The sequence below is a fragment of the Ranitomeya imitator genome, chromosome 6 (assembly GCF_032444005.1).
Source record: "Ranitomeya imitator isolate aRanImi1 chromosome 6, aRanImi1.pri, whole genome shotgun sequence".
Classification (NCBI taxonomy): domain Eukaryota; kingdom Metazoa; phylum Chordata; class Amphibia; order Anura; family Dendrobatidae; genus Ranitomeya; species Ranitomeya imitator.
This window is the reverse complement of record NC_091287.1, coordinates 65,982,212-65,999,167: the sequence shown is the minus strand read 5'-3', so window position 1 is coordinate 65,999,167 and position 16,956 is coordinate 65,982,212. Positions and strand designations below refer to the sequence as shown.

General features: G+C 41.3%; 1 protein-coding gene across 1 annotated transcript in view; it reads right to left on the bottom strand.

The window, feature by feature from the left end:
• Positions 1–4,975: 4,975 nt before the first annotated feature.
• SHH (sonic hedgehog signaling molecule) overlaps positions 4,976–16,956 on the bottom strand; it is a 20,188-nt gene continuing 8,207 nt past the window's right edge. Inside the window, exons 2-3 of the mRNA XM_069729729.1 lie at positions 15,859–16,120; positions 4,976–6,741 (exon numbers count right to left, since the gene is read on the bottom strand). Coding sequence (XP_069585830.1) covers positions 6,047–6,741; positions 15,859–16,120 — 957 coding nt within the window. The 3' untranslated portion in view covers positions 4,976–6,046. The remainder of the gene's footprint in view (positions 6,742–15,858; positions 16,121–16,956) is intronic.

Genomic DNA, 16,956 nt, shown 5'->3' with positions numbered 1-16,956 from the left:
AGAGTTCAGTCATTTCCCCTGTAGTGGTGCTCAACACCAGCCTGACGTCTTGCACACTGGCACAGCATTTCACATGTAAACATTAAGACGACCATGCAGGTATTTATTCCTGGATATGAGCATTCTTGCCTGGGCACAAGGTGACATTTCAAATTCCTGTCATATCTTCGAATGAATCATTGGCCCTAGTGAATAAAAGTATAAAGGTTACTGCATGGATAGTCCATATAAATTCCTGTGAGCAGATAATTGCTGTCTATCCAGAAAGTAAATATTTCACTCTTTGATTTTTTCATATTTGTAAAAATTACATTTATATACATTATTGTCTATAATATTAATAGTAATTATTATCAGCACTGTGGCTCAGTGGTTAGCATTGTAGTGCTGAGGTCTTGGGTTCGAATACCACCACTGTCAACATCTCCAAAGGGTTTGTTTTCCTCGTGTTTGCGTGGGTTTCCTCCGCACCCTCCAGTTTCTTCCCACCTCCAAAGACATACTGATATGAGATTTAGATTGTGAACCCCGATGGGGACAGCGATGATGATGTCAGTAGAGGCTGTTGGATATGATGGTGCCGTATGAACATGCATAATAATAGGCTAAGATCTGGTTATGATATTGCATCTTAGTATATGTGTTATTATTTTACTTGGGGGGGGAAACAGTGATGAGAAGGGGTTGTCCGAATAGTGGACAACCCCTTTAAATGTAAGCTTTAAAGGGGTTGATATACAATATCAGACACAGCAATGTAGAAAAAAATCAGATCTTAGCCTTTTATTATATGCATGTTCATATGGCACCATCATATCCAACAGCCAAAGCCTGACACAACCTATGAACAATAGGGGAACTAGTTTTGGAAGAAAGCAGTCCAGTTTTTCTAATCCTATAGAATTCCATATTTACCTAGCTATTCCACAATCAAGTACATTCTCCACTCAATGTATTTTTATGGACGGCTTGATGTTTATTATTGCTGTAGTCTTAATACATAATTTAGTATGCAAATTGCCTCTTTGGACAGGAAGAGGACTAGAACTCTATAGCGCCACCTGTTGGAAGCAGCGATCCTACAAGTCACTATGAACCCTTTGAAGGGACTCTGTCACCTGAATTTGGAGGGAACAATCTTCAGCCATGGAGGCGGGGTTTTGGGGTTTTTGATTCACCCTTTCCTTACCCGCTGGCTGCATGCTGGCTGCAATATTGGATTGAAGTTCATTCTCTGTCCTCCGTAGTACATGCTTACACAGTGCAATCTTGCCTTGCGCAGGCGTGTACTATGGAGGACAGAGAATGAACTTCAATCCAGTATTGCAGCCAGCATGCAGCCAGCGGGTAAGGAAAGGGTGAATCAAAAACACAAAAACCCCGCCTCCATGGCTGAAGATTGTTCCCTCCAAATTCAGGTGACAGTGTCCCTTTAACGGGTCTTGGATTCTAGGGGTATGTTCACACACAGTGATCTGACATGGACCTTTACGCAGATTTATTTCAAAATCCACATGAAAATCTGCTTTAAATACTCTTTGAATTCTCTGACGAGTTTTTTGAAGCAGATCCAATTCTAAATCCAGATAAAATAAACCTCCATGTAAGCCTCGGCCTTAAGTTAGGAATATTTGGAGGACAACATCTAATAAAGCAACTGATGTGGAGATGTGCATAGAAATGCATGCATTAGGGAGTATATTCACCTTCATGACATATCCAGGTTGCACAAAAACATATATCAATATGGCCATTAATCAACAAGAAGAATACTAATAGAATAGTCATTATGTCTGCAGTAATCACCACTGCATGCAATGTGTTCCCCAATATGCGCCTTAGGTCCTCATATCACACACCATATTGTATTATTGGGACATGGGGCACGGGTCACATGCACCATGTTGCATCCCACATTCACATAACATGGGATAAAGTATTGCATAAAAACAGGTGATATTATTATTGCGTTTCAGCTTGTGGTCTCTGTACCCATAGGCACCAGGGGACTTGCACATGTTTATAAGAAAGAAAAAAATAAATAGCAAGAAAAGGGACCTAAAACATAACATTTAATACACCTATAAAAATGACATGACACAACATACATAGACAAACGTGCATTACCAACAGTTGGTGAAACAATAACCTAATAGTTAAAAGACATCAGAATGATGGTTCTCAAAGAAGAATAATTCTCTCTGATTCCTAAACTGCTTATTCAGCTACATGTCTTATCCAAACTCAGCAAAAAGCTGAAAAAAGATATTAATGCTGCTGTCTGTACCGATATACTTTTGCTCAAATATGTGAAATAAATCAGTACCACTGATGATCACCCATAATGGGCTTGCAAAAATAAAGATAAGGGTGGCATGATATAATATGGACCAATCTCACGGCTTCATGAAGATGCCACATAAGGGATGCACCCTGCCAGCCAGTCAGTCAGGGGTCATAACTCCATAGACCATTCCTATTCAGGACCACCTCCCTACGCGTTTCATCCCAATAAAAAGGGGGAGTCATCAAGGAATAGGACGGTCAAGCAGTGGTCTTGATGATGGAATACTCGGCCATCATTAGCCCAGGCTCTAAGTATATATATCGGTACAGGCAGCAGCATTAATATCTTTTTTCAGCTTTTTGCTGAGTTTGGATAAGACATGTAGCGGAATAAGCAGTTTTGGAATCAGAGAGAATTATTCTGTTTTGAGAACCATCATTCTGATTTCTTTTAACTATTAGGTTATTGTTTCACCAACTGTTGGTAATGCACATGTTTGTCTATGTATGTGGTGTCGTGTCATTTTAACAGGTATGTTAAAGGTGATGTTTTAGGTCCCTTTTCTTGCTATTTATTTTTGAATCTGTGGGTACCCCCTTTTTTTCTTTCAAGAGGTAGGTTGGCTTTCAACCCTTTGCTGATGTCCATGTTTATAAGGCAAAGAACCTGACATCTAAAAGAATCTCATAAGCTGATTTATAGGATGCATAGATTTTATGAGTTTATTTAAAGGGACACTGTCACCTGAATTTGGAGGGAACAATCTTCAGCCATAGGGGCGGGGTTTTAGGGTGTTTGATTCACCCTTTCCTTACCCGCTGCCTGCATGCTGGCTGCAATATTGGATTGAAGTTAATTCTCTGTCCTCCATAGTGCAAGATTACCTTGTGCAGACGTGTACTACGGAGGACAGAGAATGAACTTCAATCCAATATTGCAGCCAGCATGCAGGCGGCGGGTAAGGAAAGGGTGAATCAAAAACCCCAAAACCCCGCCTCCATGGCTGAAGATTGTTCCCTCCAAATTCAGGTGACAGTGTCCCTTTAACGAAAATACTCGTCCATTTGGTACTTAAAGGAGTTGCCTGCCTTTGGGGACATTTTTTTTTTTATTTAAATGCATATAACTGGGGCTTTAAAAAAGTAAGTTTTGAAGTTGGGTGACATTAGAAATGCTGCACTGCTTGCCTTCTATGGCCTCTGTGTTGCCCTATTGCTGGCTGCAGAATGAGTTAACTGAGGCTCCATCAGTGAGCCCACTATGAGGATCTCACAGAATAAGTAACTCTTATTCCGAGCTCCTCTCAGCTGACATATAACCACAAGCCATGTTAAGGTTGAATATGTTGGAAGACAAAGAGTCTGCAAAAACCAAACAGTGCAACATTTTTTACCGGCTAGCACACTGACCCATGTTACACAATGAGGCAGTGCAGATGGCTGATTTTTTTTCACTGACAGATTCTGTAATGCTGTGATTTGACTCTGTAATTGGCTGAGGCTCACACATTCAAGTCAATGGGTGCGAGAAAAAATTAGATGCTATAGTATAGCATTGATATTTACGGATACATTGCAATTCTGTAACATAGGAAACTGTAAATGATTAATAGCTGTTACTGTAAAAAAAAACGGAGTGCACACGTATGACAAGTGGGAAACAAAATCGTCTCACTTTACAGGATGAAAATCAGACCGATTTTTTTATACCGTGATGTAAAAGCTCGTATACACAACCATTTTAATTGGAGAAGTTCTGTCTGTGGTTTTCACACAATACAGTTATACCAATGTTTTTCTATGGGGCTGTGCGCATGTCCGTTCTTTTATCTTGAACCGAATAGTCTGAGGATATAAATTGTAGCATGCACAATTTGCCTCCGAGAATTATATGGCACTCGCCCATTAAAACCTATGGGTCCTTGAAAAAAAGTAGACTGCACTCTGATAACATCCGAGTGCAGCCCGATCATTGCAAACTGACATAATAGAGAAGGTGGAGAAACTTTTTTTTTCATCCACCTCCAAGACAACGGGTAAAAGAGGTTAGGGGGAGATGGAGATGGTCAGCTCACCAGTCTCAGTAGGATTCCAGAGTTCATCCACGCACGGAGCCGCCCTGATCAGAGGCGTTGTCTATAACAAAGGGGGGGAAAAAGGAGGAGCGCAGTTAAAATTCCATTTTTTTTATTCAAAACATTCTTAACAAATGTGCATACAAAAACTGGGGTCCCTGGTAATCAACCGACGCGTTTCGACCTTTACCATAACGAAGACACGAATTGTCGAAACGCGTCGGTTGATTACCAGGGACCCCTGTTTTTGGATGCACATTTTTTAAGAATGTTTTGAATAAAAAAAATTGAATTTTAACTGCATGATCTTCCGCGCTGGAGACTATATCCTCCTCCTTTTTTTAACCTCCAAGACAATCAGACCTCACTTTTATCAAACTCTGATCAGAGTCTAATTAGTATTAACTGTTTGTGTGCACCTGCTCTAATTTTCTGTTCAATGTGTCTGAATTGATCCTATTGTAGCTATGAAAATGATAAGTATGAACCAATAAAATAAAAATATAAACATAAATGATTTAAAAAAAGCATTATATGAAATGTATAGCAAAGACCAGATCCTATGTAGTAAATGAATAGAATGTGGACATATCAGTAGGAAATACCAAGCAGGATGTGCATAGCACACTTTATTTCTATAAAACTATTAAAGCCGTTACAAAGTATTCCAAAAAATACATTTTAGTAAATTTACAGCGGTTATTCAATTTATTAATGCAAATCATCAACAGCCTTCATCCACTGGAGGTCCTAATTCGTGTGCACTTTGTATCTTCTTCAAAAATATTATTACTTTCTAATAAACTCTTTGACAAGATTCCTACTGCTTAGGAGGAAAATAAAAAATAAAAAATAAAAACATAAAATGAGCCAACATTGGAATTTTGTGTAACAGTCTTGTAAGTTCTATGAACGTGAGTGGATGCAAGTTGATACAAAAGAATGAAAACAAACAAAACAAAAAAAAACATAACAAATAAAGAAACATAGATAATAAGCCATAACGTTACGTTGTGAAACTATTTAAATTAAAATAATATATTCTCGTATTGTACACTATTTCAAATAACGAAATGTAATTCAGTCAGTATTGATCTCTGAGAAAAAAAAAAAAAACAACAAAAAAACTAGTTTACATTTCTGTGTAGAAAAATATAATTTACTAGCCCCCGTTTGAGACAAGTCTTACAATTATTTAACACTTTAGTGACAGCCAGACCTAGCTAGATCCTTAGGAAAACACCTACGATGGAGGCCTGTCAGGAGAAGGTAGACAAGGACAGGGGTGATGGGTGAGTGGACAGTACCAAAAAAAGTTAGGACTGACTTGACATGTAGAAAAATAGAATCTGATGTGTCAACCTGAACTCGACATAGAGAGCTTCAGTGAGTTCATTGAATGTCCACATGACAATAAATTATCAAAGAAACTAGTTAAGGCTTCTTGAATGTCCAGTTCATATTAAACCTCTATTACAAGAACAAATAAATAAAATATTCAGTAGAAAAAAAAAACTGAAAAAAACAAACAAACCCAGAACAAAACAAAAGTACAACATGATGCAACATAATAATACAAAAATAATAGCAATGGAAAGAGTTTAGGGGGAAAGGTTTGTTCCTTAGTGTCTACTTTGAAGTGTCCTACATTAAAAATGAATGTCTTTTTTCAATGTCCTGATCTTTCAGCTGGACCTCCCTGACATTCCCAGTGGGTGAAAAGAGTCATTATCCAAGATCCAAGTTCCTAACTGGTACAGGACTTGTGAGTACCAGTGGACCCCTTCAACATGAAGGTGGCTGGGGGATGGGTTATAGTCTCGAGGGGAAAGGAAGGAGAACAGTTTAAAGGCAATTCTTAGAGGGGCAAATGCCATATGTGCCCAGCTGTGTTCCTCAATGACTGCATAACAAGATGCCAACACTCCATTAATGACCACTGTGCCATGGGAGGTCACAGGGGCATAGGCTCCAATGTCTTCCTCCTGATGGACTCGCTCTACTGTCACCTCCCTTAGGCTCAGAGAGGTTTGGTTGGCTATGAACACCCGATCTCCAGGACTTATATTACTGGCAAACACAGACTTGAAGGATCTTGTGCCATTGGATGAACTCTGTGCCACAAACATGAGGTGGGCAGCAGTCAGGCGGAGGGTCTCCCCGGGCTCAGATGTCTCTATGACATAGAACAACTTTCTGACATTCTGTTCTCTGTCTATGAACAGGAGGAAGTCGCTGTAGACCATGTTCCCGTCCTCATCGGCTGCCAACACCCGGTCCCCGGGCACCAGCTCCTTCACCGCCTTGGTGCCACCACCCTCGGTCCACACTGTCGCATTGCCGGGGAAGCAGCCACCAGACTTGGCAGCTACTGAATTCTCTGCAATAAAGAAGTAGGAAAATCAGTAACCTGGAAATCACACAAACACAGAATTACAAGGGAATGTATCTCTCCAAAGCCTTTATCTATTCTTCATGGAAATATTCCCTGCAAAGCACAGTAATAGCGGATCAGCATTGCTGGCGCCATATCCCGCTTATCAGACAGAAAATAATGTCAAGTATCGTCACCGACAAGACAAATCGCACAAGAACCTCTCGATATGAGAACATGCGACATTTACATCTGTTCTATAAAAAGCTGAAAAACACTGAAAGTTTATCAGACACCTGTAACTAACAACTGTCATCTATCTGATATCTATCTATCTATCTATCTATCTATCTATCTATCTATCTATCTATCTATCATCTATTTATCTATATATCTATCTCTCTATCTATCTCATATCTATCTATCTATCTATCATCTATTTATCTATATATCTATCTATCTATCTCTCTATCTATCTCATATCTATCTATCTATCGATCCCATATCTATCTATCTATCTATCTATCTATCTATCTATCTATCATCTATCTATCTATCTATCTATCTATCCCATATCTATCTATCTATCTATCTATCTTTCTATCTATCTATCTATCTATCTATCATCTATCTATCTATCTATCTATCTATCTATCTATCTATCTATCTATCCCATATCTATCTATCTAGCTATCTATCTATTATCTATCTATCATCTATCTATCTATCTATCCCATATCTATCTATCTATCTATCTATCTATCTATCTATCTGTTATCTATCTATATCTATCTATCTATATATCTGTTATGTATCTATCTCTATCTATCTAATATCTATATTCTATCTATCTATCTATCTATCTATCTATCTATCTATCTATCTATCTATCTATCTATCTATCTATCTATCTATGCATCTATCTATCTATCTATGCATCTATCTATTAGTCCAAAAAAGGAAGAAGCACATTTTTTGGACTACTACATGGAAGGTTTGGTATATGCCTGTGGAAGCTCTTTTGCACCCAGATTATTTCCATGCCGAATGTGCTGCTCTATTTTTCTATTTCTTATCTATCTATCTATCTATCTCATATCTATCTATCTATCTATCTATCTATCTATCTATCTATCTATCTATCTATCCCATATTTATCTGTCTATCTCTCTCTAATGTCCATCTATCTATCATCTATAATCTATTCTGTTACCTATCAATCAATCAATGAATCTATTTTATTATCTCTCTATCTCCTCTATTTATCCATGTATCAGATAGATCAGACGGTCAGTGCACAGTATTGTTCAGTGACAGGACCTGGTCCTCCTGCCGGGGAGTCTCTCTGCTCGGTGTAGATATGGTGATCAGATGAAGGTATGATGCCATTGGGAATTATATATATATATATATATATATATATATATATATATATATATATATATATATATATCACCACCTATCTCCCTCATACCCGTGCAGTATGACACTGTCTGTCTATCTAAATATTCCATTTCCATCTATCCTTTTGCTGATTATTACGCTAATTCTTGTTTCATTCTGAGATTTACCTTCCCGAATCCTTGTTACCCGTCATTACACCCCATCACTAATGAGCTTTCATTTATCACTTCTAGTTCACAAATTAAACCAGTTGCGATCCACAAGCAGTGCAGGGACCTGACTTGTCGCAATCCCTGTGCTGCGGTGTCTGTGGGCTCCTGCAGTCCCATGTAAGAAGTCCCAGCACAGGACAGCTTGGTGTGTATATTTTGGGGGTGGCTGAATAGATCTGACCCTGTACACCACAAACACAGCAGTGAATTGGCCGGGGTGTGAGGATTTGAGGCTTTCACAAGCTCTTGTTTGGGTTTCCTAATTAAAATCCAATTGTCATTCTGATTCCTTATAACAAGATGGGGGCGCTCTGTCTTGGGAGGGTGGATGCTTCATTTTCTTCCCAGCTTCTCCCCCTGTTTGCTCAGGTGCAGGGACACTGTGTGCCAATTCACACACATACACTCCACAATCCAAGAGGGGCTGTTTGCCCAGCAGACACTCTCCAAGACCCTCTGAACTGGTATTTGAATTTTAAATCTAATGGTTTTTCTCTAAATACCCTCCAGGGAGCAATCTCCCCCCCAGCCCTGTGTCATGGTAATAATCATCATCCCCATCTCAGGGAGCCATTGTCCAGGACCATACTGTCAGCAAACTAGAGGCGATAATCTCCTCATCAACTTCTCCTGCATGAAGCGGAGGTCGGACAATGGCTGCCAGGACTGAATCCACCATAGCAGTCACACGACCCTCTGTGGCACCGCCATACATCACAGGCAGGGCACAATGTCAGCCAACGGGGAGACTTGTGTGCTCAGCACCAGGACATTGCACCACGTCTGCTGGAAACTCATGCCATCCTCCAAAAGTCTGCCAGTGTGGGGAGTGATGGCAGCCAACCTCAGAAAGTACAACATCCCCCCGGCTACTGCAAGCTGTACAACAGATAGATGACAACAACCATAAATGTATCTCAGACATAGGGATATTTAGTTTGATCATACAATAGTTCATAAGTAAATCTCTCTCTCTCTCTCTCTCTCTCTCTCTCTCTCTCTCTCTCTCTCTCTCTCTCTCTCTCTCTCTCTCTCTCTCTCTCATATTTATCTATCAATATATCTAGCCATCTGTCTGTCTGTCTTCAATCTTTACATCTATTAATGAAAAAAAACTTTCTTTTACTTAGATAAAAGCACAATATTTTAGTATTTAATCTTCAATTCTGCTTTTCTGTAATTTTGCTTTCTGTATGAAACAGGAGTAATGCTTTTAGTAACCAATAGCATAAACCATAAGTACAGTAGTCTATTATATGGGTAAAGGTATATTTTTTGGCATACCACGCGTGGGAGTGCACAATATGGTGCTTAAAGGGACTCTGTCACCTGAATTTGGCAGGACTGGTTTTGGGTCATATGGGCGGAGTTTTCGGGTGTTTGATTCACCCTTTCCTTACCCGCTGGCTGCATGCTGGCTGCAATATTGGATTGAAGTTCATTCTCTGTCCTCCATAGTACATGCCTGCACAAAGCAATCTTGCCTTGCTCAGGCGTGTACTATGGAGGACAGAGAATGAACTTCAATCCGATATTGCAGCCAGCATGCAGCCAGCGGGTAAGGAAAGGGTGAATCAAACACCCGAAAACTCCGCCCATATGACCCAAAACCAGTCCCGCCAAATTCAGGTGACAGGTTCCCTTTAATATCTGTCAGCTACAAGACCTGTTCCTCTTACTGGGCAAACTCTTGGCTCTGTGTAGAAATAATGGTAAAATCAAGGTATCATTGCTAGGAGTAATAAAAGGTGTGAGTGTTTGTGTGTCTGTGTATGGTGAAGTGTGTATGTGGTAAAGTGTGTGTGATAAAATGTGTGCTTGCGGTGGAGTGTGTGTTGAAGTGTATGTGTGGTGAAGTGTGTGTGTGGTGTGAAGTGTGTGCGTGTTTGTGTGTGTGTGTGTGTAGTGAAGTGTGTGTTGAAGTGTGTGTGAAGTGTGTGTGTGGTGAAGTATGTGTGTTGTGTGGTGAAGTGTGTGTGTAGTGAAGTGTGTGTGTGTAGTGAAGTGTGTGTCTGATCAAGTGTGTGTGTAGTGAAGTGAAGTGTGTGTGGTGAAGTGAGTGTGTAGTGAAGTGTGTGTAGTGAAGTGTTTGTGTGTTGAGGTGTGTGTGGTGAAGTGTGTGTTGTGTGGTGAAGTGCGTGTGTGTGTGGTGAAGTGTGTGTGTGTGTTTGTGCGTGTGTGGTGAAGTGTGTGTGTAGTGAAGTGTGTGTGGTGAAGTGTGTGTGTAGTGAAGTGTGTGTGTGTGTGGTGAAGTGTGTGTGTAGTGAAGTGTGTGTGTTGTGTGGTGAAGTGTGTGTGTAGTGAAGTATGTGTGTGTGGTGAAGTGTGTGTGTGTAGTGAAGTGTGTGTGTGGTGAAGTGTGTGTGTAGTGAAGTGTGTGTGGTGAAGTGTATGTAGTGAAGTGTGTGTGTGTGTGTGTGTGTTGCAGTGTGTGTGTGGTGAAATGTGTGTGTAGTGAAGTGTGTGTTGTGTGGTGAGGTGTGTGTGTAGTAAAGTGTGTGTGGTGAAGTGTGTGTGTGGTGAAGTGTGTGTGTAGTGAAGTCTGTGTGGTGAAGTGTGTGTGTAGTGAAGCGTGTGTGGTGGAGTGTGTGTGTAGTGAAGTGTGTGTGTAGTGATGTGTGTGTGTTGAAGTGTGTGTGTGTGGTGAAGTGTGTGTGGTGTGTGTGCACTGAAGTGTGTGTAGTGAAGTGTGTGTTGAAGTGTGTGTGGTGAAGTGTGTGTAGTGAAGTGTGTGTGGTGAAGTGTGTGTGTAGTGAAGTGTGTGTAGTGAAGTGTGTGTGTTGAAGTGTGTGTAGTGAAGTGTGTGTGTAGTGAAGTGTGTGTGTCTAGTGAAGTGTGTGTGTGTTGAAGTGTGTGTGGTGAACTGTGTGTGTGTGGTGAAGTGTGTGTGTAGTGAAGTGTGTGTGTGTGTGTAGTGAAGTGTCTGTGTGTTGAAGTGTGTGTGGTGAAGTGTGTGTGTAGTGAAGTGTGTGGTGAAGTGTGTGTGTAGTGAATTGTGTGTGTGTAGTGAAGTGTGTGTTGAAGTGTGTGTGGTGAAGTGTGTGTGTAGTGAAGTGTGTGGTGAAGTGTGTGTGTAGTGAAGTGTGTGTAGTGAAGTGTGTGTGTGTGTGTCTGTAGTGAAGTGTGTGTGTGTTGAAGTGTGTGTGGTGAAGTGTGTGTGTGTAGTGAAGTGTGTGTGTGGCGAAGTGTGTGTGGTGAAGTGTGTGGTGAAGTGTGTGTAGTGAAGTGTGTGTTGTGTGGTGAAGTGTGTGTAGTGAAGTGTGTGTGGTGAAGTGTGTGTGTAGTGAAGTGTGTGTGGTGAAGTGTGTGTGGTGAAGTGTGTGTGTGGTGAAGTGTGTGTAGTGAAGTGTGTGTTGTGTGGTGAAGTGTGTGTGTAGTGAAGTGTGTGTGTGGTGAAGTGTGTGTGGTGAAGTGTGTGTAGTGAAGTGTGTGTTGTGTGGTGAAGTGTGTGTGGTGAAGTGTGTGTGTAGTGAAGTGTGTGTGGTGAAGTGTGTGTGTGGTGAAGTGTGTGTAGTGAAGTGTGTGTTGTGTGGTGAAGTGTGTATGTGTATTGAAGTGAGTGTGTGGTGAAGTGTGTGGTGAAGTGTGTGTGTAGTGAAGTGTGTGTGTGGTGAAGTGCGTGTAGTGAAGTGAGTGTGTGGTGAAGTGTGTGTGTAGTGAAGTGAGTGTGTGGTGAAGTGTGTGTGGTGAAGTGAGTGTGTGGTGAAGTGTGTGTAGTGAAGTGAGTGTGTGGTGAAGTGTGTGTGTGGTGAAGTGTGTGTAGTGAAGTGTGTGTTGTGTGGTGAAGTGTGTGTGGTGAAGTTTGTGTGTGTAGTGAAGTGAGTGTATGGTGAAATGTGTGTGGTGAAGTGTGTGTGTGGTGAAGTGTGTGTAGTGAAGTGTGGGTTGTGTGGTGAAGTGTGTGTGGTGAAGTGTGTGTGTAGTGAAGTGTGTGTGTGGTGAAATGTGTGTGTGGTGAAGTGTGTGTGGTGAAGTGTGTGTGTGGTGAAGTGTGTGTAGTGAAGTGTGTGTTGTGTGGTGAAGTGTGTGTATTGAAATGAGTGTGTGGTGAAGTGTGTGTGGTGAAGTGTGTGTGTGTAGTGAAGTGTGTGTGGTGAAGTGTGTGTAGTGAAGTGTGTGTTGTGTGGTGAAGTGTGTGTAGTGAAGTGAGTGTGTGGTGAAGTGTGTGTGTGTGGTGAAGTGAGTGTGTGGTGAAGTGTGTAGTGAAGTGTGTGTTGTGTGGTGAAGTGTGTGTAGTGAAGTGTGTGTTGTGTGGTGAAGTGTGTGTAGTGAAGTGTGTGTGTGTGGTGAAGTGTGTGTAGTGAAGTGTGTGTTGTGTGGTGAAGTGTGTGTAGTGAAGTGTGTGTTGTGTGGTGAAGTGTGTGTAGTGAAGTGAGTGTGTGGTGAAGTGTGTGTAGTGAAGTGTGTGTTGTGTGGTGAAGTGTGTGTGGTGAAGTTTGTGTGTGTAGTGAAGTGAGTGTGTATGGTGAAATGTGTGTGTGGTGAAGTGTGTGTGGTGAAGAGTGTGTAGTGAAGTGTTTGTTGTGTGGTGAAGTGTGTGTAGTGAAGTGTGTGTGTATGGTGAAATGTGTGTGTGGTAAAGTGTGTGTAGTGAAGTGTGGGTTGTGTGGTGAAGTGTGTGTGTGGTGAAGTGTGTGTGTAGTGAAGTGAGTGTGTGGTGAAGTGTGTGTGTGCTGAAGTGTGTGTGGTGAAGTGTGTGTGTGTGTGGTGAAGTGTGTGTAGTGAAGCGTGTGTTGTGTGGTGAAGTGTGTGTGTGGTGAAGTGTGTGTGTGGTGAAGTGTGTGTTGTGTGGTGAAGTGTGTGTGTGGTGAAGTGTGTGTGTGGTGAAGTGTGTGTGGTGAAGTGTGTGTTGTGTGGTGAAGTATGTGTAGTGAAGTGTGTGTAGTGAAGTGTGTGTGTGTGTGTGTGGTGAAGTGTGTGTGGTGAAGTGTGTGTTGTGTGGTGAAGTGTGTGTGTGGTGAAGTGTGTGTGTGTGGTGAAGTGTGTGTATGGTGAAGTGTGTGTGTGTGGTGAAGTGTGTGTTGTGTGGTGAAGTGTGTGTGTGGTGAAGTGTGTGTGTGTGTGTGGTGAAGTGTGTGTGGTGAAGTGTGTGTGTGGTGTGGTGAAGTGTGTGTGTGTAGTGAAGTGTGTGTGTGTATTGTGTAGTGAAGTGTGTGTAGTGAAGTGTGTGGTGAAGTGTGTGTGTGTGTGGTGAAGTGTGTGTAGTGAAGTGTGTGTTGTGTGGTGAAGTGTGTGTGGTGAAGTGTGTGTGGTGAAGTGTGTGTGTGGTGAAGTGTGTGTGTGTGGTGAAGTGTGTGGTGAAATGTGTGTGTAGTGAAGTGTGTGTGTGTGTGTTGTGTAGTGAAGTGTGTGTAGTGAAGTGTGTGGTGAAGTGTGTGTGTGTGGTGAAGTGTGTGTGTGTGGTGAAGAGTGTGTAGTGAAGTGTGTGTTGTGTGGTGAAGTGTGTGTGGTGAAGTGTGTGTGGTGAAGTGTGTGTGTGGTGAAGTGTGTGTGTGTGATGAAGTGTGTGGTGAAATGTGTGTGTAGTGAAGTGTGTGTGGTGAAGTGTGTGTGTGTGTGTTGTGTAGTGAAGTGTGTGTAGTGAAGTGTGTGGTGAAGTGTGTGTGTGTGGTGAAGTGTGTGTAGTGAAGTGTGTGTTGTGTGGTGAAGTGTGTGTGGTGAAGTGTGTGTGTGTGTGTGTGTGTGTGTGGTGAAGTGTGTGGTGAAATGTGTGTGTAGTGAAGTGTGTGTGGTGAAGTGTGTGTTGTGTGGTGAAGTGTGTGTAGTGAAGTGTGTGTGTGTGTTGTGTGGTGAAGTGTGTAGTGAAGTGTGTTGTGTGGTGAAGTGTGTGTGTGGTGAAGTGTGTGTTGTGTAGTGAAGTGTGTGTGTGTGTGTGTGTGTTGTGTGGTGAAGTGTGTGGTGAAGTGTGTGTGTTGTGTGGTGAAGTGTGTGTGTGTTGTGTAGTGAAGTGTGTGTGTGGTGAAGTGTGTGGTGAAGTGTGTGTGTGGTGAAGTGTGTGTTGTGTGGTGAAGTGTGTGTAGTGAAGTGTGTGTGTGTGTGTGTGTGTTGTGTGGTGAAGTGTGTAGTGAAGTGTGTTGTGTGGTGAAGTGTGTGTGTGGTGAAGTGTGTGTTGTGTAGTGAAGTGTGTGTGTGTTGTGTAGTGAAGTGTGTGTGTGTTGTGTAGTGAAGTGTGTGTGTGGTGAAGTGTGTGTGTGTTGTGTAGTGAAGTGTGTGTGTGTTGTGTAGTGAAGTGTGTGTGTGTTGTGTAGTGAAGTGTGTGTGTAGTGAAGTGTGTGTGTGTGGTGAAGTGTGTGGTGAAGTGTGTGTGTGGTGAAGTGTGTGGTGAAGTGTGTGGTGAAGTGTGTGTGTGTGTGTGTTGTGTGGTGAAGTGTGTGTGTGTGTGTGTTGTGTGGTGAAGTGTGTGTGTGTGTTGTGTGGTGAAGCAGGCAGGTGCCAGCTACAGCAGCAGTGCTGAGGATAGCCGACAGTTGGGAGCTTTCCAGATAAGTCAATTTGATTTATGAACCTTAATGTTTAGAGGTTTGTAACTACATAATCACATAAGCATTGTAAGAACTATATAATAAATAATATATAATACACATCATAAACAATATGAAGTAGTAACTGTAGGTGCTGCGCTGTATATAGTCAGTCACAGATGTTTATCTCCGAGGAGTTGCTGGGAGCAGTGGTGCCGCAGGTTGTCCACTTCTGCAGAACTTTAGCAGCAGTTTGCACATTTAGTAAGCAGGTACCAAGCCTAATGCATTTGTCAAAGTTGAGGAAGTTTTTAAATGTATTAGTTTCTGTTTGTCTCAGAAACCACAAAACTTCTGAGAACTAATTTTGTTGATAGAACACAACAGAGCCGGTGAAATTTTAATTAACTGCTATATCGGTGCTAAATACCCATACTGAGGGAATAATCTAAATTAAAAACATATTTCCTTTATAGGCCATTGGGGACTTGTAAAGGCCCTGTTATGTATCATGAAAAAACCTCAACGTTTGATCGTTTACTACCGTTCACATTGCTAAGAACAACAACAATCTCTGGAAGCCATAAAAAATAATGCAATGGATACATAATACTGGAAGTAGATATTACAAGTCATAAAATTATCATCAGACCACGATATTATTCTTATTATGAGTCACTCACAGTGCCCTGAACTTTAATAGCATGCAGGGACAGGAAACATAGGAGACTGTTCATCTCTCTATATATTATGTAATTACTAAATGTAGCAATGAGACAAAACAAACAATAAACAAACAATAAAAGTAAACACCGACATTTATACTTTTTAAATTTTTTTAAGCAAAAAGAACCTGTTTGGGGATCAACAAGTATATTATAAGATGTAAAAAAAATAGTTTTATCCCCTAACTTCTTATAAATCCATTCTGATGGTGTTAGGGGGATTCATGGCTTCTGGAGCAGCACTAGAATTGTGTATTCTTATAAGTTCTTGGGTAATGCCAGCAAACATTGGTAGTTATAGTTCTTCTATATGGATCTTACCTGCTCTCACCGAGCAATGAATGTGAGCTTTGGATTCATAGAAGACCCAGTCAAATCCAGCCTCTACTGCCAGTCTTGCCAACATGCCATATTTACTACGTTCCCTATCAGAGGTGGTGATGTCCACTGCCCGACCCTCATAATGCAATGACTCTTCTGAATGGTGTCCATCTTCATCCCATCCCTCTGTGACCCGAAGTTTCACCCCTGGCCACTGGTTCATCACTGAGATAGCCAAGGCATTGAGTTTGTCTTTACATCTCTAGAAGGCAGAAAAGTAGTAGAATGGTGACATTGGTGACAAACAAAAACTCCAAACTATGGCAAGAACCTGCAGGACAGGTTTGTGATATGGAGGTTACTCATTTATGATAAAGAAAGCTTTTCTAATACAGAAGGGCTCAATTACAGCTTTCTTGAGTTTAGAGACATTTATTGCCCTGTCCACTTGCCAGTACTTTACTGCTTGATTCTGTTAAGTAAACTTTCCAGCATGTAATAGCAGAATGAATAGGTATTTAGCTGTAGAATAGGCGGCCAAGTTCCTGCAGACCATTAACACTTGCCCTTGGATTATACACTTTCTTGTACTGTCCCCTGTTATGTCTTATAGCAGTATTCCCCAGCTCCAGTCCTCAAGAGCCACCAATAATGCAGGTTTTCAGGATTCCCTTAGTATTGTCCAGTATGTGAAATACTAGGGGATTTCCTGGAAACATGGTGTTGGACTGGAGTTCAGGAACATTGTCTTATAGCATTCTCTCTTACATTGTATGGGTGATGTCCCTCAAGCAACACACATGAATATAAGGTTCCCCTTAAGATTGTTCACAGGTAAAATAAAGAATGAATTATGTCACTAAGTCATCACATGGCAGATGTATCAACTACAAATGGATCGCATTAGACAGGATCTGCTCTTCTGCCTCTGTGATCCAGTTATTCTCATTTTTACCAACATCCTCCTCTTGGTTGTTCCTAAAAGTCATTATACTATTAGGATCTGACCAGCACACACAAAAAAAAAGCTAAATAACCTACAGACTCGGGAATGTTAAGGGAACCGAGGAAAGTGTTTTGGAATCTCAAGACGTCCCT